This window comes from Homarus americanus, unplaced genomic scaffold, assembly GCF_018991925.1.
Source record: "Homarus americanus isolate GMGI-L3 unplaced genomic scaffold, GMGI_Hamer_2.0 scaffold33468, whole genome shotgun sequence".
NCBI lineage: Eukaryota > Metazoa > Arthropoda > Malacostraca > Decapoda > Nephropidae > Homarus > Homarus americanus.
Window position 1 is genome coordinate 3,926,155 of NW_024714177.1, and position 26,392 is coordinate 3,952,546.

Here is a 26,392-nt window from a genome sequence, read left to right on the forward strand (position 1 = left end):
TGGGGTGTACTATGGTGTTTTGGGGGTGTGGGTGTGTGGGGGTGTACTGCAGCTCTTATATGGCGAAGCGATAGAAGGTTTTGGGAGTTCAACTAGAACTCATCATAGATTCAGCTGCGTGGTATTTAGGGAGGCAGACCAGGCAGGGGAGGCATAGGTTAGCTTGGGAAGTATGAATGTTGAGTAAACACTGAGGAACTCGGGCCCAGGAACTACGAGGGACTTGAGATATGGAGAAGGTGAAGACGAAACCTGGAGGATTTGACAACTGTACTGACGTGTGTCTTCCAATTTAGTTTGTTATCTATATTGACGCCGAGGAGTTTGGTGGCGTCCACAACCTGGAGTGTGATGCGGCCCAAAGTAATGGGGGAAGATGGGAAAGGCCTCTGACTCAGAGGAGAGGTTGATGTGTATAACCATGGTCTTGGTATATGGTTGATGGTGACATGGTTGTTGGTGGCCCAATTTTGGAGACTGTTCAGTATATTCTGGAGGGCAGTGTAATCGGGAGCCAAGTTGTTCACACTGATCCCAATACAGTATAATAAAGTATGGAAACGTGTGTATAATAATAATAATAATAATAATAATAATAATAATAATAATAATAATAATAATAATAATAATAATAATAATAATAATAATAACTCAACGTAACCATCATTTCTCTAACAACCCATCATCCCAATTATCCCACCAAAACTACGTAATCTACAACCAGGATTCGTCAATTATCCTATGTATCTAAATTACAACATTGCATCAGATTGTTTCCAAAGTGAATTACACACACACACACACACACGGTAGTATAGGACAAGCTGACCAAGCCGAGTGATGTTTGGACAGGACGGCGGCCGGTTACCTCAGCTGTTGCACTAATCTCACAGCTGGTCGGCCACTTTTTCACTTTTACAGAGTTTGGTCACAGCTGCGAGAGAGGAAGTACAGTGGACGTGAGGTCTCGTTCTCTTTCTCTCTCTCGTTTTGTGTTTTCAATCCAGTCGAATTTCCTAACATTATCTCCTCTCAGTTTTTTTTCGATTTGCCTTCTTGTACGTGGGGCGCCTCGAGGAGGTGGTGGTGGTGGGGTGAGGGAGAGGGTGTGAGAGGGTGTGAGGGGTGGGGGGGGAGAGGGAGGGGGGGGAGGGGGGGAGGGGTGGAGGGAGAGGGTGGGGGAGGGGTGGGGGAGAGGGGTGGGAGAGGGTGAGGGAGAGGAGGGGTGGGAGGGGTGGAGGGGAGAGGGTGGAGGGGTGGGAGGGGGGGGGGGAGAGGGGTGGAGGGGTGAGGGGTGGGAGAGGGTGGAGGGGTGGGGAGAGGGGTGGGAGGTGGAGGGAGAGGGTGGAGGGGGGGAGAGGGTGGAGGGGTGAGGGAGGGGAGGGGTGGGAGAGGTGTGAGGGGTGGGGAGGGTGAGGTGAGAGGGGTGAGGGTGAGAGGGTGGAGGTGGGAGTTTAGGAGTGTTTGTTGATGTGATAAAGCCAAGCTTCTGGTATGTGTCTGTTCAGCTTTTCCTTCATTTCATCATCATCTTTTCGCGTTATTCCTAGTTATTCCATTTTACTATCTATTATCTATTGGTTTTATCTCTTTACCCACCCACATCCTTCCATCATCCTAGCGCCTGCCACACACACACACACACACGCACACACACACACACACACCACGAGTAACACTTCCCATAGTCCACCTGTTCCAACGTCCTGTGTTCCCCACACCCTCCCACACCCCCACACCACCCCCACACCCCCCACACCACCCCCCACCACCCCACACCACCCCACACCACCCCACACCACCCCCACCACCCCCACCACCCCTCCCACACCACCCCCCACACCCTCTACCACCCCCACACCACCCCACACCAACCCCCCCCCACCCCCCACCACCACCCTCCCACACCACCCCACACCACCCCCCCTCCCACACCACCCCCCACACCCCCCCACACCACCCCCACACCACCCTCCCACACCACCCCCCACACCCCCCCCACACCCCCACCCACCCTCCCCACACCACCCCCACACCACCCCCCACACCACCCCCACACCACCCCCACACCACCACTCCTCCCACACCACCCACCCCCCTACCCCCCTACACCCCCCCTACACCACCACCCTCCACCCCCCTACCCCTCCCTACACCCCACCCCTCCCACCCCCCTACACCCCCCCCACCCCTACACCCCACACCCCTACACACCCCCTACACCCACCCCCACCCACACACCCACCCCCCCCACCCACCCCTCCCTACACCCCTCCCCACCACCCTCCCACACCACCCCTCGTCACATACCACACCCCGAACAATGGCTGTATTCTACCCGACTAATAACACCCCGCCCCCCCACCACATCTTACAGCTTGCGCCTCCTGAATTTGATATTCATTTAAAGATTCGCAACACTGATTAAGACACTCAGCTAGGAGACCACGGCAGGAGAAAAGAGCGAGAGAAAGAGACTCCTTGGATAGATGGAGTTAAGGTTCATTTTAGCCTGCAGGGGCCCCAGAGCTAGGTGGGGTGAGATATACGCCTCTTGTACAGTACGTGGCAACAATGAAAGTTCTTATGATGAAGGCCAGAGAACCTAACCTAACCTAACCTCTAAACCTAACCTAACCTAACCTTATACCTTAATATTCTTATGGGTCACCTGATGATTAGACACCCATAGCTAATTTCTCCTAGTGATTACGTATCCTAACTTTACCTGAGTGGGTTGGGTTAGGTTGAAGAGGAGAGAAGCAGAGCAAGGTAGGAAGGTGAGGGAAGAAGAGGAAGGCAGGAGGGAAGAGATGGCAGAGAGGTGGAGAGAGAGAGAGAGAGAGAGAGAGCAGGGCAGGGGGAGTAGTGTGGCGGACGACCAGAACGGGGGCCTGTCAGTCACCGCCAGTCTCAAGCTCTGCCCCGCGGCCTCAGATAATGTACACGTGTTGCTTATTATTGTCAACAGGTTAGGCTTCTCGGTAACAAGTACAAAAACACATCTAAAATCTACGTCACCCTCAGAATTCCTCTCGATTTTTTGTTTTTACCTTTTATGAGTGGGAGGTGAAAGAGAGGTGTGTTGGGGAGTGTTTGAGTGTGTTGGGGAGTGTTTGAGTGTGTTAGGGTGTGTTTTGAGTGTGATTGGATGTGTATGGGTGTGTTAGGGTGATTTTTAGTGTGTTTGAGTGGATTTGGATGTGTTTGAGTGTGTTAGGGTGTGTTTGAGTGATATCGGGACTTATTGAGTGTGTTTGTCCTGCACATAAAATTCTCATAGCTTGGCAGAGGTGTGTGTGTGTGTGTGTGTGTGTGTGTATGTTTAGATTGATAACACCCACTTGAATCCTTGTACGTTTGCCCACTTTGCGCACCTTGCTCTCTTGCCCACCTGCCCGTCCATCTACCCCCTCTTTCTTGCCCTCTTGGTCCTCTTCCCCCTCTTTCCCTCCTCCTTTCCTCCTTGCCCTACCTCCTTTTCCGTCTGCCTCTTCTTTCTTCCCCTTGCCCTCCACCTTCCCCGTCTGCCCTCTCCTTTCCCTTACCCCTTCCTCCTTGCCCCCATCTATCCTCCTGCTCGTCAGTTTGCCCCCCCCTCCCTTGCCCCCTGCCGCCTCTTCCTCCTTTTTTTGTGGACGCGAGTGTATAAGATCATACTACGCTCCGACGGACCCCTTCTGCCACGTCGCCTACAGGTATATCACTTCTAGACCACGAATAAAGATCTTGTGACTTGAGACTACAATAATTTACAGTGTAATATTTCCTGTGTGTGTGTGTGTGTGTGTGTGTGTGTGTGTGCGTGTGGTTACGTTACATTCATACTCTGACCGTAATGTGTTTTAGAGAGTTTTCGGTTGGGCTGGTTTATTAGTGTCTCGTGGATGATGTGAACGTGGGTGATGGCTGTATTGTGGACGATAAGAACGAATATAGATAGCACCGTGTTGACTGAGGGTTTCAACAGCTATATACCAAACATGTTATGATTCCCTCACAATGATTACGACAGCTACACGTGTGAGGTGTTTTGTGAAGCCAACCAACACAAGCAATGTTTATACTCGTCCTCTCGTGTGATGACGATGATGACTTCACCATACACGCCATCACCATCAAATTCTTAGGATACAAAGAATATCTGGATAATCATTCGTCAGGAGGTCTTCAAAGTTGGTCAATAGTTCTTCTGTGGGATTCACCTGATCGTACCTTTAAGGAACTTTTGGGACGTGGGTGTAGGAGGTAAGGAGAGGTAAAGGATCTCCTTGGTGTGGTGGAGGGAGGTAATGAAGGGCGTGAGGAGGTAATTATTTGGATATGAGAGTAATAGGTAGAGGTGGGAAGGTCTGGGTGTATGAGGTAGGGGTGAGGGGTCAGGTTGGTGGGTTGTGGAGAGGGAGAGGGGGCAGCATATGTAGTACTAATAACCAGGTGTGTAGATTCATATATGTCATCATTAAAACAGGTGTGTCGACTCATATATGGCACTAATAAACATATGTGTGGACTCCTCCTCAGAATGAGTAGCGACGGGTCCAGCTTCACCACCGCCGCCCTCAAGATGTCTCCCCCTCAAAGACGTCCTCGAGTTTCACCACAAACAAAAAGAACGTCTCATCTTCCCGACGGTTCCTGAGGACCCCCAAGTGTGCCCGGTGTAGGAACCATGGTGTGGTGTCCTGCCTCAAGGGCCACAAGAAGCTGTGTCGCTGGCGAGACTGCCGCTGTGCCAACTGTCTGCTGGTGGTGGAGCGGCAGAGGGTGATGGCGGCCCAAGTGGCACTTAGAAGGTAAGTTGGGTGTGGTGGCCAGTAAACAACCTCGACACTATGTTTGTTTACCTATAGGCTAGTGGTTTTTTGTATTGTTTACATAATACATAAACATAAAGCTTGTAGACACTGGTTTTGCCCTATAACGTGAGGTATATCTAGTGATGGGCAGGAGTTGCCACAGGTAGGAGGAGTTGTCACAGGTAGGAGGAGTTGTCACAGGTAGGAGGTTGTGGGGAGGAGTGTCACAGGTGGAGGTTCGAGGAGTTGTCTTGTCCAGTAGAGGGTCGGGAGGGTTGTCACAGGTAGGAGGTTGTCCAGGTGGAGGAGTGTCCAGGTAGGAGTTGTCAGGTGGAGTGTCCAGTGGGAGGGTTGTCAGGTAGGAGGGTTGTCACAGGTAGGAGGAGTTGTCACAGGTAGGAGGAGTTGTCACAGGTAGGAGGAGTTGTCACAGGTAGGGAGGAGGTTGTCACAGGTAGGAGGAGTTGTCTGGGTAGGAGGAGTTATCACAGGTAGGAGGAGTTGTCACAGGTAGGAGGGAGTTGTCACAGGTGGGAGGTTGTCACAGGTAGGAGGTTGTCACAGGTAGGAGGAGTTGTCTGAGGTAGGAGGGTTATCACAGGTAGGAGGAGTTGTCTGGTGGGGAGTTGTCACAGGTGGGAGGAGTTATCACAGGTGGAGGTTAGGTAGGAGGGAGTTGTCACAGGTAGGAGGAGTTGTCACAGGTAGGAGGAGTTGTCTGCAGGTAGGAGGAGATGTCACAGGTAGGAGGAGTTGTCACAGGTAGGAGGAGTTATCCAGGTGGGAGGTTGTCACAGGTAGGAGGAGTTATCACAGGTGGAGGTTATCAAGGTGGAGGAGTTGTCTGGTAGGAGGAGTTGTCACAGGTAGGAGGGTTATCACAGGTGGGAGGAGTTGTCAGGTAGGAGGAGTTATACAGGTAGGAGGAGTTGTCGAGGTAGGAGGTTGTCACAGGTAGGAGGAGTTGTCACAGGTAGGAGGAGTTGTCACAGGTAGGAGGAGTTGTCACAGGTAGGAGGAGATGTCAGGTAGGAGTGTCTGGGTAGGAGGAGTTGTCACAGGTAGGAGGAGATGTCACAGGTAGGAGGAGTTGTCTCAGGTAGGAGGAGTTGTCACAGGTAGGAGGAGTTGTCTGGGTAGGAGGTGTCCAGGTGGAGTTTCGAGGGTCAGTGGAGGTTCGGTAGGAGGTTGTCCAGGTAGGAGGAGTTGTCACGGAGGTTGTCACAGGTAGGAGGAGTTGTCACAGGTAGGAGGAGTTGTCATGGGCTCGAGGAACTGTCAGCTATGCTCCACGTCCATGAATCTCTGTCTGTTTCCCTCCACCACACCTTTTTAGTTTCCCGTATCCTTCATCTTTCTCTTATTCCTCTTTCTTAGCGTCTGTGTTCCTAAATGTATGTTTATATTTCTCACTTCCTTCACTCTCTCTCTCTCTCTCTCTCTCTCTCTCTCTCTCTCTCTCCTCTCTCTCTCTCTCCTCCTCTCCTCTCTCTCTCTCTCTCTCTTACCCCTCACGCTCCTCCTTCTACTGCTCCCTGTCCTCCTCTTCCCCTCATCCCTGTCTTCCTTCTTCCCTGCCCTCATCCCCCTTCCCCTTCCTCCTCCTTTATGCATGAGTAAAATAATCCCCGGTGGTGAGTAGTGTACAGTGATCATGTTTCACCTTCATTCAGTGTTTTTTTCGCCTCCTCTCTCCAGGTTCTTCGTCAGCTGTAATATTTCACAGTTTGTTATGAAACACTTAGCCCCTTTTGCCTTCCTCTATCCCCCCCAACATCTCATCCCTTTCACCTCCGGCCCTACGCCTCTCTAGTCTGTTTACCTTCTCATGTTCGCTCAGTTTAGTTGTCGATCTTCTTTTGTTTTTCTTCATTGGCTGGGTTCTTTTGTTTTCGGTACTTATAGACGATTTGTATATGGAGTTTATAGAGTCGATAGTGAGGTATATTAGTGTTTGTCGGCGTGAAAGGTGAGGCAGGACGAGTAGTGTGTGTGTTGTTGTTTTGCTCGCTATTGTCATCTTCACCGCCACTACACCACACCTTCTCTTACATCCACATCTCATTTTACGATAGTCTCTCTCTATCTCTCTCTCTCCCCCTCTCTCTCTCTCTCTCTAAATGAATAAAGCCAACAAGAGATAAAGACCTCAAAATAGCCCCCGGACGAGGCGTGTAAGTGAGAGGCTGAGGTTCGCGTGCGCCAGCCAGCTGAGCCCACCTGGTGTAGCCACTGGGTAATGGCGGGCTGTTTACTCTACACCCTCGGACACCTTTCATGTCGCCTCGAACTGCTAACCAATAACAGCTACTGCTATTTAGGGGTGAGAGACCCGCCTACACTTATGCTACACAAAGAGTATAAAACTGTGAGGTGACTCTGAAAGGCTATAGGCGGAGTGGCCGCCCAGGCGTCAGGGAAGTATGCTGGTGACTCACGCCTTCTTATACGACGACAAGACTTCGTGTCGAGTTATTTTCACGCGATCATCAAGGATATGACTAAACTGTTACCGATGATATAATCCTGTTTAAAATCCTGACTCAGTAGATCAACAATGGCTGTATGTGTCGTTTACAAGGTGTGTCTTCGTTAGTGTCGTGGTCCTGTTTGTTGTCCAGCAATATAAGGTCCAAGTGTTTTATGACTACACGTATATTAACGTTCTCTGGGGAGGGTAAAGACTATCCACTTCTGGCACTTAGATTATTTACCATGGCTCTTGGTACAGGGACAGCGGCACACCACCCTCTCGAAGAAAAGAAAAATTAAGTAAACATTTTTGTTGCTTGTAATCATCAGTGTGAATTGCACGCCAGAACACTTCAGTCCAAACACATCCTCTGTAAACACACTCTTTGTACATCAGGGAGTGTTTGTTGACGCACCACTGTTGTCTATGGCACACTTATCTCTCATACTTCATGATACAACACACACACAGTTCTGTCTCTCATCATTGTTAACAAACTAGTATAATTACTAAATCTTTTTACGCAATTAAAGACCTTAGTTGTTGGAGTGCAGTAAGAAGTGTTGTGTTCTGGAGCTGTAGCGGAGACCAAACCCTCTACTCGTATCCCTCAATACACTTCCTGTTTTACTGCTGTTGTTAGCTGCTTGTGTTGCTGCTCCTACCGATAACTGAAGGACGTTGATGGGTCTTATGGTGTTCCTAAGTCCCTGACCATGACCACACGACTCACTAAAGCTGGGGGGTTGTTGATGTCTCTCCTAAGGTCATCTAAAGTCACTTGAAGCCTAAATTCACATCTTTCAAATTTTCACCCAAGATACACAACTTCTCCTTTTTCCACAATGACTTCCAGTGCCGAAAATTTGACCTATTCTAAAACTAGTAATAGGATACAATCACCGTAATCTACTCATTAAAGACATGTACTAATTATAATCACAGCTGGAGTGTGTCAAATAGCTCTTTAAAGCCAACTCAACACTAGGCTCTCGCTCGTCAAGTAAGCTCACACATGTAAACCGATTCCTTGGCATCTTGCACTAGTCCACCACACCCCACCACCCCACCCCACTAGATTACTTCCTTCCCTCCCGGCACTGTTTAAGACCCTCCCCAAGAAGTACAGAAGCCCCCAGCACTACAGAAATCCTCCCACGGCACTATAGAAGGCCTCCCTCAGCACTACAGAAGCCCCTATCACTACAGAAGCCCTTAGCACTACAGAAATCCTCCCCCAGTACTTCAAAAGCTCTCCCATCACTACAGAAAACCTCATCCTGTCTGAAAAAATTGACATATTAATTTCATCTTTCAGGCAACAAGCATCTGAGAATAAAGATCAAAATCAAGTCCAATCGACGCCCTCATGTGTCGACTCCCCGGGGACAACAGGTGATTTTCCTTCAGTTGGCGGAGCTCAGCATGAGTCCCCTGCCACTATAGCTGCCAGGGCTAAGCTTAAGTCTGCTGAAGCTTTACTGGCGCAGAAGAGGTTGTACCAGCGCCACCTGAGGTCCCTGCAGCAGTCAGCGCTCGCCAGGGATCTTATGACGAGTAAGTAACCTGAATACTGAATACTTCATCATCTTTTGGTATTATAGTCATATTATATCATCCTTATATCAAGCTGCTCAAGAGTTTCATATAGTCACTATGAGTAGAAGAATTATATAAGAAAATGTTGCGTCAATTTGTGTTTATATGATTATATAAACATCGACTTACTGAAGGTAATGGGGGTTAATAGTTGTTGTTATGTAATGTTAACTATAATCATCAACAAATACATAAAGAAACGCCTACAGATGTATTTTTGTGTCTGTATCCTCAATAACCTTTTGAGTTACGATGATTTAACCCTCCTGAGTACGATGATTTAACCCCCCTGAGTACGATGATTTAACCCCCCTGAGTACGATGATTTAACCCCTGAGTACGATGATTTAACCTAAGATGATTTCTGAGTACGATGATTTAACCTGAGTACAATGTCTTACCCTGAGTATAATGTTATAGTACATAAGGGAATAGGCCATTGTATAATTAGGAGTCAAAATATCGTACTCAAAGTGGTTTAGTGTATTGTACAGGATTAAGGTACCGTACTCAAGGGGATATTAAACGTTATTCAATATGCCAATTTCTTTACACTCAGGAAGTTGGGATCGTACTCAATGGGTTAAATTATAGTACTTGAGATAAATCCTCGTATTCGGAGTTGTTAAATCATCGTACTCAATGTCTTAAGCCATCGTACTCAGTTAAGTCATCGAATTCGGTTCAATTATCGTACTCAATATAAGTCATCATCGCACATAAGAGGATTAATAGCAGATTGGTAAAAAGACAAAAAAGAGTTGAATCTCTCGTTCATAATGAAATAAGCACAGGCTGTCTATGACCTAACTTCCGGCACCTGTATCTGACACGCGGCACGTATCCATGTATGAAATCCCTCCCCCCCCTTCCCTCTCTCATCCCAACCAGATGTATGACACAGTGAACGTATACATGTACATCATAAAACACCCATGTATACGACACACAACGTATACAATCATACAAACGAGGCAAACACGTAAACATACAACGGCAAAAATTGTACGACACTTAACGTTTACAAGTATAACATTTCCCACTAATATGTACGACACTCAACGCACACATGTACACAGAACTTGACGCACATGTAGACAGGATGGAGGGAAGCATCACTTCCTGGCGACGCACTGGTTATTCACCCCACACCACCCCCGTGACGTCACAACCCAGCTGATCTTCGTGGTATTATGGTGGTGGTGTGGTGGTGATGTTGTGGCGGTGCTGTGGGGTGGTGGCGGTAATGGTGGGGTGGTGTCGTGGTGGTATTGTGGAGGTGTAGTGGTGGTATTTTGGTGGTGTTTTTTTGATATGTGATGATGTACTAGTGTCATGTAAAATAGTCCTCTAATAGACTCCCTTCTAAGCGTGTAGAAAGGACTTAACACAGGTACAGTCGGCTGCACTTACACCTGGTACAGTAGTTGGCTGGTGCGTATTGAGAGATGTGGCAACCTCTGTGTTTGTTTACATCATATTAAAACCCTTAAAATAGCCCCCAAGGAACCTTCAATAGTAGCCAGATTAAGGATGAAAGATAAACAGTACCAGATATAAGTGAAGGCGACTGTACCAACACACATCCGTCCACCACTTTCACTCCTTCTCCACCAATTTGCTTCCTGTCAGCGTTTCTTCTGGGTAAATAACCATCCAAGGTTATCGTGTCCCTCTCTACGCCTGGGTCTGGTGTTGGTAAGTGTCAAAGGCATTTCCTCACAGCCATGGACCTTACACACTGTATACCTCGGGGAGTTCAACCTGCTACGATGTCCTTTTTAAGTCTCCAAGGGCCTAGTTATTGCGGATGTCTTAGCACGGAGGAAGGCTGTGTACCGGCAGGAAAGACTTACTGTAAGCTCTAGGTCATCACTCTAATCAGACAGCTTCCCGGCGTCAGTACATTAGACCAAGAAACTCACCCACACCCAACAAAAAAAAAAAAAAAATAGACTGAACTCTTTCCTATCTCGGACACACACACACACACACACACACACACACACACACACACACACACACACACACACACTAAAATGACTGTGGTAACGAAATTCTGATAAAAAACAACTATGAAAAAACAAGACACAAGATGCATTTCTAGTACATATTGTTGACCATAATGCCGTCAACACCTGGAAATAATTTGATCCAGGAGGCTGTATGTTGTAGGTCTTGGGTGGGGGACGAGGATCAAGTCTGGTAAATAATTGCAGTACTTGGTTGTCTGTCTCCCTACCTGACGATACATAACTGACGTAATTATATAGAATAAATGGTAGTGGTGTAATTGGTGTTGTGTGGTGGTGGTGTTGTGTGTAGATGTGCTGTGTGTAGTGTGGTGTGTGTGTAGGTGGTGTTGTGTGGTGTAGGTGGTGTGGTGTAGTGTGGTGTTGTGTGGTGTAGGTGGTGTTGTGTGGTGTTGTGTGGTGTTGTGTGTGTGTAGGTGGTGTGTGGTAGATGGTGTAGTGTGGTGTAGATGGTGTTGTGTGGTGTAGGAGGTGTTGTGGTGTTGTGTGTAGGTGGTGTAATGTGGGTGTAGATGGTGTAGTGTGGTGTAGGTGGTGTTGTGTGTAGATGGTGTTGTGTGTGTAGGTGGGTGTGGGTAGATGGTGTTGTGTGTGTAGGGTTGTGTGGGTGTAGGTGGTGTTGTGTGTGTAGGTGGTAATGTGGTGTAGGTGGTGTTGTGTGGTGTTGTGTGGTGTAATGTGTGTGTAGGTGTGTAGTGTGTGTTGTGTGTGTAGGTGGTGTTGTGTGGTGTTGTGTGGTGTAGGTGGTGGTGTGGTGTAGGTGGTGTAATGTGTGTGGTGTGTGTGGTGTTGTGTGGTGTAGGTGGTGTAATGTGGGTAGGTGGTGCTGTGGTGTAGATGGTGTAGTGTGTGTGGTAGGTGGTGTGTAGATGGTGTTGTGTGTGTAGGTGCTGTGTGGTGTAGATGGTGTTGTGGTGTAGGTGGTGTAATGGTATAGGTGGTGCTGTGTGGTGAAGGTGTAGTGTGTGTGTGTAGGGGTGTTGTGTGGTGTAGATGGTTGTGTGTGTGTAGGTGGTGTTGTGTGTAGGTGGAGCTGTGTGTGTAGGTGGTGTTGTGTGTGTGTGTAGGTGTGCTGTGTGTAGGTGGTGTGTGTAGGTGGTGCTGTGTGTGTAGATGGTGTTGTGTGTATAGTGTGGTGTGGAGGTGTAGTGTGGGTGTAGGTGGTGGTGTGGGTGTAGGTGGTGTTGTGTGTGGTGTAATGTGGTGTAGGTGGTGTGTGTGGTGTTGTGTGGTGTAGGTGGTTGTGTGTGTTGTGTGGTGTGTGTGGTGTAGGTGGTGTGTGGTGTTGTGTGGTGTAGGTGGTGTTGTGTGTGTTGTGTGTGTGTAGGTGGTGTATGTGTGTTGTGTGGTAGGTGGTGTTGTGTGGTGTTGTGTGGTGGTGGTGTTGTGTGGTGTAGGTGGTGTAATGGGTGTAGGTGGTGTTGTGTGGTGTTGTGTGGTAGGTGGTGATGTGGGTATAGGTGGTGCTGTGTGTGGTGTAGATGGTAGTGTGTGGTGTAGGTGGTGTTGTGTGTAGGATGGTGTTGTGTGGTGTAGGTGGTGCTGTGTGTAGATGGTGTTGTGTGGGTAGGGTGGTATAGGTGCGGTGTAGATGGTAGTGTGTGTAGGTGTGTTGTGTGTGTAGATGGTGTTGTGTGTGTGTAGGTAGGTGTGTGTGTAGGTGGTAGGAGTGGTGTTGTGTGTGTAGGTGGTGTTGTGGGTGTAGGTGTGGTATGTGTGTGTAGGTGGTGCTGTGTGTGTAGATGGTAGGGTGGTGTAGGTGGTGTGTAGGGGTGGTTTTGTGGTGTAGGTGTAATGGGTGTAGGTGGTGCTGTGTGTGTAGGGGTGTAGGGTGGTGTAAGGTGTGTGTGTTGTAGGTGGTGGTGTAATGTGTAGTGTGCTGTGTGGTGTAGATGGTGGGTGGTGTGTGGTGTAGATGGTGTTGTGAGGTGGTGTTGTGTGGTAGTGTTGTGTGGTGTATTATGTTGTGTGGTGTAAGTAGTGTCTGTCTGATTGTCATCATTAATACACAATTAACAAACAAACAACTACACACACACACACACACACACACACACACACACACTACCTAACAATGCTTTCCCCTTACCAACACATGTCAAAGAGATAAAAATAAAAAAAAAATTAAATAAAACGCCTCATTGATATCCCACTAGTAGACGAAGGATTGCAATGAGTTATCTAATGAAAGCTGAACCAGTCTTATCACGCCGTCTTTTCTTCACAGCTGAGTGTTTCGAGTGGCTTAGTCCTTCCTGTGTTCATGATGGGAGTTAATTCATAGTCGTACAGGGGTTTTGGTTTGAGGTTTAATGGGTGGTTTAGGAGAGGGACATTTATGGGTCTGTTTTCTGTGGATTTTATTAATTATTATTAGTACTATAGGTTATTGTAAACTTGATGACATTACGGTACAGTGGCACAATGCAACACTGTATACTTATAACGCTGCATCATGATACAATATGGCACCGTGACACAATATGACATTATAACACATTAACACGATATCATAATACAACCACAACTCTAGGTTAACACTACCACAACACCACTAATAATACTACGACGGCAACAACTATCACTATGACAAACTATATATAATCATTTCAACTACCATAACTACTATACAATTACCACACCACACTCAAACAGCACAGCAACCACAACCACCATAACCACAACAATCATACCACAACAACCACAACAACCAAACACCACCCAGATAATATCGCCTTTTTCACTCATTACTACCAGTGTAACTTCCTCTCCGCCTCCCCCCACCCCCGCCCCCTGGCCCCCTACCCCGTTCCCCTGCCCGCCCCTGTCCCCGCCAGCTGGGTCAGTAAGGAGCCTGTGTCTGGGGCGGAAGAACTCGTGGATATGTTCTTCTCCACAGCGGCGGGTCAACAGTAGGTTCTCTGTCCCGCCCGTAACTCTACCCTCTGCTTCCTCCTCTCCATGTCCGCCACGCCCACACCCCCACGTTCGCGCCCACACCCACGAACCCCCATGCTCACGACTCAAATTTCGTTATTAACACCAACGATACGTAATTCTTTTACCCACGATCTTACATTTTTACTCATGTTCACAGCCAATGTTTGTATACACGCCCACATCACATGTTTATATACACGCCCACATCCCACGTTTTTATACACGCCCACACCCCACGTTTATATACACGCCCACACCCCACGTTTATATACACGCCCACACCCCACGTTTATATACACGCCCACATCCCACGCTTATATACACGCCCACACCCCACGCTTATATACACGCCCACATCCTTTTACTTGTACCCATTTACACACCCTCACTAACGCCCACACCTACAAAATAGAAATCCTCGTTTTGCTACACACACACACACACACACACACACAAACACACACACACACACACACACACACACACACACACACACACACACACACACACACCTCCTAACACGAACCATTTCTCTAAAATATAACGAACGAGACGAATTACTTTGAAAGATACGTCTAGATCTTTGCCTATATGTCCTTGAGCAACACCATCACCAACACCACCCTTAACACCACCACCCTCAACACCACCATTCTCAACACCACCATCCTCAACACCACCCCTACCACCACCCCACAATACCACCCTCAACACCACCCTCAACACCAACCCTACCACCACCCTCAACACCACCCCTACCACCACCCCAACACCACCCCACCACCCACCCTCAACACCACCCCACCACCACCTCAACAACACCCTCAACACCACCCCCAACACCCACCCCTACCACCACCCCAACACCACCCTCAACACCACCTCCACCAACTCAACACACCATCCAACACCACCACCCTCAACACTACCCTCAACACCACCCCTACCACCACCCCCAACACCACCCCTACCACCACCCTCAACACACCATCCCTCAACACCACCACCTCAACACCACCCTCAACACTCACCCTCAACACCACCACCCTCAACACCACCATCCCCAACACCACCACCTCAACACCACCAACCTCAACACACCTCCCCAACACCACCATCAACACCACCACCTCAACACCACCCCTACCACCACCCCCAACACACCATCCTCAACACCACCACCCTCACACCACCCCCTCCACCACCCTCAACACCAACCCTACCACCACCCTCAACACACCATCCTCAACACCACCCCCAACACTACCCCAACACCACCACCCCAACACCACCATCCTCAACACCACCACCACTCAACACCACCCACCTCAACACACCCCCAACACCACCAACCCCCAACACCACCACCCCAACACCACCCCTACCACCACCCTCAACACACCATCCTCAACACCACCACCCTCAACACCACCCCCAACACCACCAACACCACCCCTACCACCACCCCAACACACCATCCTCAACACCACCAACCTCAACACCACCCCCAACACTACCCTCAACACCACCATCCTCAACACCACCATCCCCAACACCACCACCCCAACACCACCACCCTCAACACACCTCCCCCAACACCACCCCCAACACCACCCTCAACACCACCCCAACACCACCCCTCAACACCACCCTACCACCAACCTCAACACACCATCCTCAAACACACCATCCCTCAACACCACCATCCTCAACATCACCATCCTCAACACCACCACCCTCAACACCACCTCAACACCAATCCTCAACACCACTATCACCACCACTATCACCACAAACCATGATGGGGTAACAACTCAACGCATGACTACAGTAAAACATCACTAGTCTTGGACACATTAGGTGGCCGCTGAGGGACTGAAGAAGGTGTAACAGATACCCAAGAAAATAGTGGAGGTCGTGTAGAGCTTCGTCAGGCGGGTCACTACTGAGGTAATTTCTCATGGGACTGATAAAACCAACTCCTGTAGTAAGAGATGTGTACCGGATGGACTCGTTACACCAACTCTTACCTTTATGCAATTTCTGTTAAGGTCTCTTCTGTATGTGGTCGGTCTCTCTCTCTCTCTCTCTCTCTCTCTCCAGTCATCAGTCAATGGTTCCATCTTTACGTCGTTTATCTCTCAGGGTTGGCCTACCACAGCCCTCCGCTCCAAACGTTTACGAAGCAATGTTTACAACTTCTCCCAGATGTTGTATATCTCCGGGGGCGACACTTTTAATGTCTCCCCCTCCCAACCACTCTGCCGTCCCAACCACCTCTGTCAGTCTCCCAACCACTTGCAGTCTCCCCCCAACCACCTCTGTCAGTCTCCCCTCCCCAACCACTCTGTCAGTCTCTGCCCCAACCACCTCTGTCAGTCTCCCAACCACCTCTGTCAGTCTCCCCAACCACCTCTGTCAGTCTCCCCAACCACCTCTCAGCCCCCGGCTCCCCCTACCTCACCTGTACACCTCAGTTTCTCTTAGGATGATTTGGTATCTCCTATCATCGACCTTTCTAGATTCAGCAACAAATTTCTCACTAATAAATTAGGGAATATTGTTATCAGCGTTGAAGAATTTTATAAACGTAGAAAAAAAAACATAACAAAATAAAAATACTAATCTAGCCAATCTAAAAACCCAATCCTAACCTAACCTAACCAAACCTATCGACAGTTAACCTAATCTAACCCAATCTACCCAAACCTAATCGAATCTAAACTTCACTTAACCTAATCTATCTTAAACTAACCTGACCTAATACCACCTAATTTAGTTTCAAGTTTCGTTAAGCTAAGACAGAGAGGAGAGGAGGAGGAGGGGAGGAGGAGGAGGGGAGGGAGGAGGAGGGGAGGAGGGAGGAGGGGAGGAGGAGGAGGGGAGGAGGAGGAGGGAGGAGGAGGAGAGGAGGAGGAGGGGAGGAGGAGGAGGGGGAGGAGGAGGAGGAGGGGGACACGTCTTAATTAAAGAGGATCGGTTACAACACATAAAACACTAATTTTGGCGGGAATCACAAAGAAAAAAAATCCTTAAAAATAAAAAAATTAAAGTTTATCTCTATTTCGCAAGAGCCAGTTGGCTTCTAAGATTTAATCAGGCAATAATTATATACACTATCCCTGAAAGTCATGAGTCACAACAACAACAACAACAGCATATGTAAACAAAACATCACCATGACAACCTGATATCCACGTCATTAAAACAATAGCAAAATTCTCTGTCCCTATTCGTTGTAGTGTTAATGACGTAACTATGGCGTAGAATAAAAACAAAATTCTCTGTCCCTATTCGTCGTAGTGTTGATGACGTAACTATGGCGTAGAATAAAAACAAAATATGAGTGGAGAAAAGTATCAGCTGTTAAGATTTGGCAACAGAAGGTGTCTTGTCTTGAGAGAAGGGTCAGCAGGGTGTAATGATGGCTGCAACACGTGTGAGTGGTGGAGAAGCATTTGTGTAAAGTAATACCCTCAAATATCACAGCTGGTAGAGTCAGTCCTTCTCGAATTTATGTGTGTTTGTGTATCTTGGTAATGATCCGCTCGTGGGCGATGGTTCAGATTCCTGTGGACGTATTTTGTGTGGTTGGGAGTACTGGCAGGATGTTTGGCTGTCACTAATGAAGATTGAGTCTATACTATGGAGAATCTATAGTACCTGACCTAACCTAACCAAGCCTAACCTAACCTAACGAGGATTGAGTCTATAATAGTGGAGAATCTTTAGTACCTGACCTAACCTAACCAAGCCTAACCTAACCTAACGAGGATTGAGTCTATAATAGTGGAGAATCTTTAGTACCTCACCTAACCTAACCAAGCCTAACCTAACCTAACGAGGATTGAGTCTATAATAGTGGAGAATCTTTAGTACCTCACCTAACTTACCTTAACCCAACCTAACCTAACTAAACCTAGCTGAGCCGAACCAACCCAAATCAAATCTAACAAAACTTAACCTAACCCTACCAACCAAACTGAACTTAAAGTAAGCAATTCCTGTGTTGGTTACGTCCCTCGTACACCGGCTGTCTGATGGTGATATTCAACTCTGCCATGAAACATTAGTTTGTCGGTATCAGATACTTAATCTTTGGAATTTTATATAATTAAGTCGTGGTGGTGGTGTGTGTGTGTGTGTGTGTGTGTGTGTGTGTCATCGTGTACACCATCCCTCACCTACAGCCGAAGTCGTACACTAATTCATGTGCATATCTACTCACCTACACAGAATATCATGTACACATCTGGTCATGAGCAGCAGGGATTACATACACAATAGTCTCACATAACGAATGCTACGTGCACATAGGGTTACTTGTCAGACAACACACACACACACACACACACATGTAGGCCTCAGTCAACATAAGATACGTCTTCTTCACGGATTAATTGGAGTTATGTTTGTTTAGGTGTGTGTGTGTGTGTGTGGGAGTGAGTGTGTGTGGGAGTGAGTGGGAGTGAGTGTAGTATATATGTGTGTGTGAGTGTGCGTGGGGTGAATTGTGTATGTGTGTGTGTGTGTGTGTGTGACGTAGCTCTACTTCCTGTTCTTAACTAGATAGGTTCCGATAATGACCTCACCCCCTTGTTACCTTCCACTGAGCGTGTTTACTAGTCGTTAACCACAGTGGAATAAAGACTTACTAAGACGGAGTGAAACAACAAAGGAAATACCGAGTGGAAAAAAAAACATTGAATGACGATAAGAATATATATTGGCCATTTAAAGACAAGGGTGATAATGATTGATATATTAAAGGGTTAAATTGATGAAAGAGATGTTAATGGGGATATCAATGGTAAGGGTGGGGGAGGGGTGTTAATGGGTAATGGGTGATATTGAAGGGAGGAGAGTTATAATGGAGGAAGGAGACTTTTTTTATAATGACTCACTCAGCTCGTAAGTAAGTGGAGGGTCGTGGTAGCCTACCCCAAGATATGAGGGACAATATCATTGAGTTTTATCTCGACCCTATCTACCTCACCTCTACCCTATCTACCTCACCTCTACCCTATCTACCTCACTTCTACCCTATCTACCTCACCCTTGTTGTTCTCTGTTACACACATCAACCTTGGGTACAAGAAGACACGCTCTTCCTGTCGTGTATATGACCTCGCCAGCTCTAAGGTCAGACTGGCAGGTATATACACGTCCTCCGCTGACCCATTGTCATTGTGGTGAATTTAATGAGTTTATAACCGGAAGCAACGATCGGGGAATATCCCTCAGGTATTGTCAGGTAAGGGGTGTGGTGGCAGAGTGGCTACAACGCCCTCCCCCTGTACTCAGGGTCGATGATTCGATCGTGAGGTACTCCCAGTCCTCTGAAGGGGTAACTGACTTTATGTTTGGTTACGTTAGGTGATGTGAGGTGAGGTGAGGTGAGGTGAGGTTAGGTGAGGTGAGGTGAGGTGAGGTGAGGTTTCTATCCTACTCCCCCAACGAACAGTCATATCTATGGGAGCCATTTTCATTGTCAGAAGAGGAAATCCTAGAGACTGATTGCAGTAATGAGAGCTTTTATGTCATCCATAGTCAAATATTTCCCTTATTGGTCGTTCTGTCGTCACCCCGTGTACTCCTGGGATCACCTGACGTGTTTATGATAGAGAGACGTTTGGCCAGGTGTGTTTTAGGTAGGTTATTATGGCAGGGTAATTAACAATGCATTCAATGGATCAGTATTTAACCTAACCTAACCAAATAACTTAACCTAACATCGCTCATGTATATCTTGACATTCTTTCCTAAACCTGACCCATCATCATAAGTTACCCTTACCTAATAACCTAATCTAATCTAGTTAAAGCAACCTAACCTAATCTACCCTTGACTACCCCATGCACCCGAACTTAAGCTAACCTACCCTACTTTAACCTAACCTAACAACCTAAACTACCTTACCTTAACCTACCCCACGCTAACCAACCCAACCCTACCCTACCCAAACAACCTAACCTAACCTAACCTAACCCACGAAACGAGCATAACAGTAGGAGTACACACTACACCAGGGACTGAAGGAACAGAATCTGCGTTAGTGTACAGGACTCAGGTGGTGATAATTCCTCCTCCGCTTCTACCTGACTTAATCTACACTACATAGCCACCCCACTGTATGTCTCACGGTGTATGTGTTAGGTTAGGTTAGGTTAGGTTAGGTTAGGTTAGAGACTGTCCAGAAAGATTTATGGTTGTTGAGAAAAACCCACAACGCAAAATTCTCTGTTCTCTCATTGTGTCAGAACGCGTTATGGTCGTTTGTTTTTCATTAAGTGAGATATTTTGTTCCTTGGGCTTAACATATACACTTATACTTCACAGAACGTCTTAGGTAGGTTACATGTGTACACTGATACTGTACAACACGTCCGGGGAAATAATATACGCAGACAATGTACACCACGTCTTAATCTCCGAATGTACACATCAACAGTGTACAAAATGCCTTAAAACACCAATACCAATTTTTGAGCTTTGAGTGTACACAGATTACGTACAAACACATCCTAAGCGTCAAGTGTACACATATATTGTACGTACAAACACATCCTATGCTTTGAATGTACACGGATGATCATAAAAAAATAGACAAGTTATTTTTTTTTTTATATAAATGAAGTAAAACGCTCCCAGGAAATAGCTTACTGGGCAGAGGACTGAGGAGGAGGAGGAGGGGGGAGGAAGAGGAAGAAGAAGAGGAGGAGGAGCAGGTTGGGGAGATTTCATCATAATGAGTAACTGTTTGTATCTCAGCTGGTCAGTCAGTCAGTCACCACTCCCATCACGTTAATGCCTCACTCAGTGTATTTTTATTGTCTCCATATTATGTTTAATGTATTCAGATCTCTCTCATGTACTGTAGATAGTTTTAAGTGGTGTGTGTGTGTGTGAATGACGAGGTGGAAATCTGAAGCGAGGATTTTGTGGTAAAATTGTGTAGTACAGTTCTTCTTCTTCTTCTTCTTCTTCTTCTTCTTCTTCTTTTCTTCTTCTTCTCTTCTTCTTTTTTTCTTTCTCTTCTTCTTCTAATTCCCACTAACCATCTCATGACCTCCTCCTCCTCCTCCTCTTTTCCAGCCTTCTTTACCCCTATTCCTCTTCCTTTCCCCCTCCTCCTTCACCTTTACCCCTCTCCTCCTCCTCCTCCTTCACCCCCTCCTCCTCCTTCTTCCCATCCCCCTTCTCTCCTTCTCCACTGACACCAACCTCATAAATTTCCACTATCCATCCCACAATCTTTTCTCCCTCCTCCTCCTCCTCCATTTCTTCCTCATCCTCCTTTCTTCACATCCTCCTTTATCCTATTCCTTTTTTCTCCCTTCCTCTCTTCTTTTCTCTCCTTTCTCCCCCTCCTCCTCCTCTCCCTCCTCTTCCACTATTTCCTCCTCTCCCCCTCCTCTTCCACTAACATCAACCTCATAAACTCCCACTATCTATCTCACATTTCCGTTCCTATTACACTCCCCTCCCTCCCTCCCTCACCCATCCCACCTCCCTCCCCTTCCTGTCAGATGTAGCTGTCAACACCCCTGATGCCTGATGATGCTTCCTCCACATCCCTCAGATTTTTTTTTTTTGGTGTTACTACCTCTTACTCCTTCCCCCTTCTCTTCCTCCTTTTACTATTCCTTCTCTTACTCCTCCTCCTCCTTCAGTAGCCTCCCTCCGCCACACGTTAATGAGGATAATTTCCCAAGAGCTCAGGGATGCATCTTTAGGACACGAGGTTAAGATCTACATCAGGAGGGTAGTGTACCTCCCTCCTCCCTTACGCCTCGGTTAGTACTGCTGCTCCAGGCGTTATCTCGAGGCTTTTATAACCTTGTCTTGTGTAATATTTAACCGACTATTTATATTTATTCTTTAATGTACACGACGTATGGTGCCAATGTTGTCTTTTTAATTGATTGTTTTAGGTTTATGGATCAAGTTTGAGAAATTTGACATGTTGCGTGGAATACTGATGTTCGTATACTTGGCCATGTTGTGTGTGTGTGTGTGTGTGTTACTAGACAGAGGAGCGTCTCACTAACTCTGGTGTTGTCCTCCTTCAGACCTCCGGCAGCGTCTCGGGCGGGAGTGGCGGGTTCCTCCTTACCTCAGCGAGAGACAACGTAAACGTCGAGCCTTCGCTGACCGGGACCTGGAGACCGTCATGTTACAGCGTGAGTCCGTTCTAGCCCAGACCGCCCAGCTCGCCGCCCACCCCACCCACATACCCCAGGAGTGGATGGCTCACGTGGCTCTCTTACCAGTTCATCTTCAAGAAGCTCTGAGGTTACACCCACAGCCAGCCCAGGCGCTACTGCAGCTGGTGATAGAGGCGTGTGGTGGCGACCGAGAGAGAGCCCTTCAGTACCTGGCCACGCCCCCGCCCATAGTCAGTCAGCCCGTCCTCAGCCACACCGCCCATGAAGGGTGCGGAGGAGTCGCCAGCGGGGTGCATCTAGCTCAGGAACTACCATCACGGTTCCTTCAATTGTCTCTGGCCGCCGCCGCCACCTCCACACCACCGACCACCACACACTCCCTCTTCACAGCTTCCTCTACCTCGGCGTTTAAAGCTGTTGGTCGAGACTCTAGTCGAGAATCACCGTCTTTGTCGTGCTCGTCGCCGCCCACCCGACCACCACTAACACCCAGCCCTCAAGAACAAGAGAGAATGGATAGTCCGCCGTCAGCCTCACCAAACAACCTGAAACTGAAGATTAACACAGCAGGGAAGACAGCTACTACACCCTCCTCAGTGTCTGTGTCTTACCCGTCCATACTAATGACTCCAGAGTTCCAGCCCATCTCTCCTTCTCACACCCTCAAGTCGTCACCATCATCCACTGTTCCTCGTGCTAGATCTTCCCCCAACAGCACCGCGCCCTGCCATCCTGCCCTGTCCAAGATAACACCTGCAGACGACGACTCACACGACCACACCACCTACCCGACCCCCAGGAAGGCAGTTATCTCCTTCTCTGTGGAATCCATCATCGGGAAGCAGATATGAGTCCAGCTCAGTGTATAGTATAGGACCTGTAGTAACAATGACACGGGAGTTATTCACTCAATAATCTCCTATACATCAGTAGTTTAATTTAATAGATTACGACATTACGTAAGAGAGAATATGCGGTAATAGATGTGACAGTTGTTATTGAGAATTATAAACTAACAACAACACAACAACAACAACTATAATAACCCATTATACAAAAGACACTAATCTTTTTTTTTCGGGGGTGGAGAAGAGAAGAGAGAGTACATAGAAAGGCAACAGCGATCATTGTTCACAAGATGCGAGGCTACACACCATCAGTCATGTAATGGCTGATGGTCTAAACATATTTATACAAAAAAAATAATAAAATCGCTTGAGAGAGACATAACAATAATACGCCATGAAAAAATAATAATATAATTTAGTGAATTTCTTTTGTGTTTAGAGTAAAATTATGAAACGAAATCAATGGAAATCTTGACTGGAGTGAAGGAACGTTAGAATAATGAAAGGGATCACGAATATCTATATAAAAAAACACATACAAATCTTTAAAAAAAATTAGAAATATTAACAAAAATGGAAGAGAATTAACATAGGAGTTTATAAACGTTTTAAACTCAACAACTATACTATACATCCACTACAGTTATGATTATGTAGTTAGTGCGGTTAAGTTCATGTCAGAAGGTCAACAAGAGATCTTTTGAATGTGAAGTAAAGAAATTTCTACTTCCTGTTGCAGTTCGCCTCTCTGTCGCCTCTCTCTCTCTCTCTCTCTCTCTCTCTCTCTCCCTCCCATCAGCTGCACTGTCACCAATTAAAGCCTTTTTTTGTGCACAAGTGGTGGAAGTGGTAATGTGTGGAGACTGACCCCACACACACACACTCACTCACTCATACACACACACACAGTCATACAGATACATACAGTCCTCACATACACGCACTCATTCATACAGACACAGACATACACATAGTTCTTACGCATATACACACTCATACATACACACACACACACACACAGTTCCCTCAGTCATAATACAAACCGTAATTTTCACGTTACAATTTTTACTGCACGACATTACTGTTTATTTATGCATGACCCGGAAATAAAGAAATACTTGATTGTTTTGATATACTTGACTTTATTTAATATATCTGACTTAATACGTTATGGACGACTGAGATTTATAGTAATTACGTTTATTATTATAGTGTGTATTGTGGGTTAGTATCTAGCAGTTGATTATACATACATACATATATAATGATCCTCTAAATAAAGAAATGAACGGTATAAACCCAGGTATTAAAATATATATTAAAATTATCACTTATATTTATCTTCAATATACCATCAGTTATTTATATTATCATTAAATAAATAAATAAATAAAAATCACTCAAAATTATCAGATTGAAAAATAATATACGATGTTTTTTTCATGTTTTAATAAAAGCTAAAATAAAGTATTGTATAATATTGTATAATCCACTGTATATATGGTAACCCTTTATCTATCTATCTATCTATCTATTTGTCTGTCTGTCTGTCTATCTATCTATCTATCTACCTGTCTGTCTGTCTGTCTGTCTGTCTATCTATCTATCTATCTACCTGTTGTCTATCTGTCTGTCTGTTTATCTATCCGCCCATCTATCTATCTATCTATCTATCTATCTATCTATCTATTTATCTATCTATATATCTATCTATCTATCTATCTGTCTATCTATCTGTCTGTCTGTCTGTCTATCTATCTATCTACCAAAGAGTTAGTGTTTAAGTCTTTCTGTATCTGTAGGTATTGTCATCGCTGTCTTAATTATTCGACACCTGTTAATGGGTCTACTTGTTAATGGTTCTACCTGTTAGTTGGTCTACCTGGTAAATGGTCTACCTGTTAACGGGTCTACCTGTTCATGCGTCTCCCTGTTAATGGGTCTACCTGTTTATGGATCTACCTGTTAATGGGTCGACTTGTTAATGGGTCTACCTGTTAATGGGTCTACCTGTTACTGGCTCTACCTGTTAATGAGTCTACCTGTTAGTGCCTCTACCTGTTGTGTGTGTAGGCGGCTCTTTGAACCTCAATAAATAATTAAATACCTTGAATCTGTTTGTTTTTCTTCATAACCTTGTTGATAATGGTTGTAAAGACACACATACACACACACACACACACACACACACACACACCCACACCCACACCCACACACACACACACACACACATGTCTTACGGAGGATCTTGATAAACAGCAAGGGACTACAGCCTGAGGTACGCCTGAAGGATAAACAGACGTGAGGAAGAAGCATGAATAGGAAGAGGTATAGAAGAAGAGCTTGATGGACCGTCTCTCACTACTGTTTACAAAACCCAGAAAGTATTATTATTATTAGTAGTAGTAGTAGTAGTAGTAGTAGTAGTAGTAGTAGTGGTGGTAGTAGTAGTATTTTACGTATCTGTACTTGAGAATAAGGATATAGCATCATTGTATTTTTCTTAATCCCTTGAGTATGATGGTTTAACCGTTTGGGTGTGATGGTTTAACCTCTTAAGTATATGATGGTTTAACCTCTTGAGTATATGATGGTTTAACCGTTTGGGTGTGATGGTTTAACCTCTTAAGTATATGATGGTTTAACCTCTTGAGTATATGATGGTTTAACCGTTTGGGTGTGATGGTTTAACGTAAAGGTGTATTTTGTTATTTATTTAAGAAAATAAAGGGATTACCTGAAGATTGGTCACTAACAGCTTATTTCACCTGAAGATTAAACACCTTGATGCTATTTTGGTTAGGTTAAGTTAGGTTAGGGTAAGTTAGGGTAAATTAGGTCAGGTTTGGTTAGGTTAAGTTAGGTTAGGGTAAGTTAGGGTAAATTAGGTTAGGTTTGGTTAGGTTAAGTTAGGTTAGGGAGACTAATCTTAAGATGAAATAAGGAATCTAATCACCAAGTAATCTAAATATAGCTTAAAGTTTCATTCACTAAATATCTTATACACAGGACAGCTACTGAACCAAACACTACCAAAGACAACCAAGGAACACATTTACGATTAATCTTAGTTAACAAGACAAAAGTTGAGAATATATAGCTGAATAAATTAAACCGTGGGAAACTGAAGGTAGCTCTCGGGTAGGGGTGGTGGGGGCAGGAGGGGCAGGAGGGGCAGAGGGGGCACATACCAAGCAGTGGGAGGGAGCAGGAGGTGAGGAGGGTCGGAGGGGTCAAAACAGCACGACTCACATCATAATAGGTCAACACAACATCTTCTAAATTCAATAATAAATGGATTTTCTTACATACCCAGGTCATTATCCAAGCTAATTTGCATATCAATATTTTCCATGGCATTTAATAGTAAAATTAAACATTAACAAACGATTATTTATTCTTTTATTGACGATAATTTACGAGGTTTTCGATTTTTGTTTTGGGGGGAGGTGTATTTGCCCCCCTCCCCCCTCCCCCCTCCCCCTCAGCCTCTTAAATACGTCATGTGATGCGATTTTTAAGTGTCTGTTAG

General features: G+C 46.2%; 1 protein-coding gene across 1 annotated transcript; it reads left to right on the plus strand.

Annotated features, from left to right (window-relative positions):
• The first annotated feature begins 351 nt into the window (after positions 1-351).
• LOC121875993 (doublesex- and mab-3-related transcription factor 3-like) lies at positions 352-24,434 on the plus strand. Its single transcript, XM_042380840.1, has 4 exons — positions 352-363; positions 4,534-4,796; positions 8,591-8,829; positions 21,917-24,434. Exons 1-4 carry the CDS (start codon positions 352-354, stop codon positions 22,861-22,863), a joined length of 1,461 nt encoding a protein of 486 aa, XP_042236774.1. The 3' UTR covers positions 22,864-24,434.
• The last annotated feature ends 1,958 nt before the right edge of the window (positions 24,435-26,392 follow it).

Bases quoted from the DNA above. Each gene is read 5' to 3' on its own strand.
- LOC121875993 (XM_042380840.1), top strand. The intron at 4,797-8,590 runs GTAAGTTGGGTG...TTCATCTTTCAG, and splicing joins GCCCAAGTGGCACTTAGAAG to GCAACAAGCATCTGAGAATA. The intron at 8,830-21,916 runs GTAAGTAACCTG...GTCCTCCTTCAG, and splicing joins CGCCAGGGATCTTATGACGA to ACCTCCGGCAGCGTCTCGGG.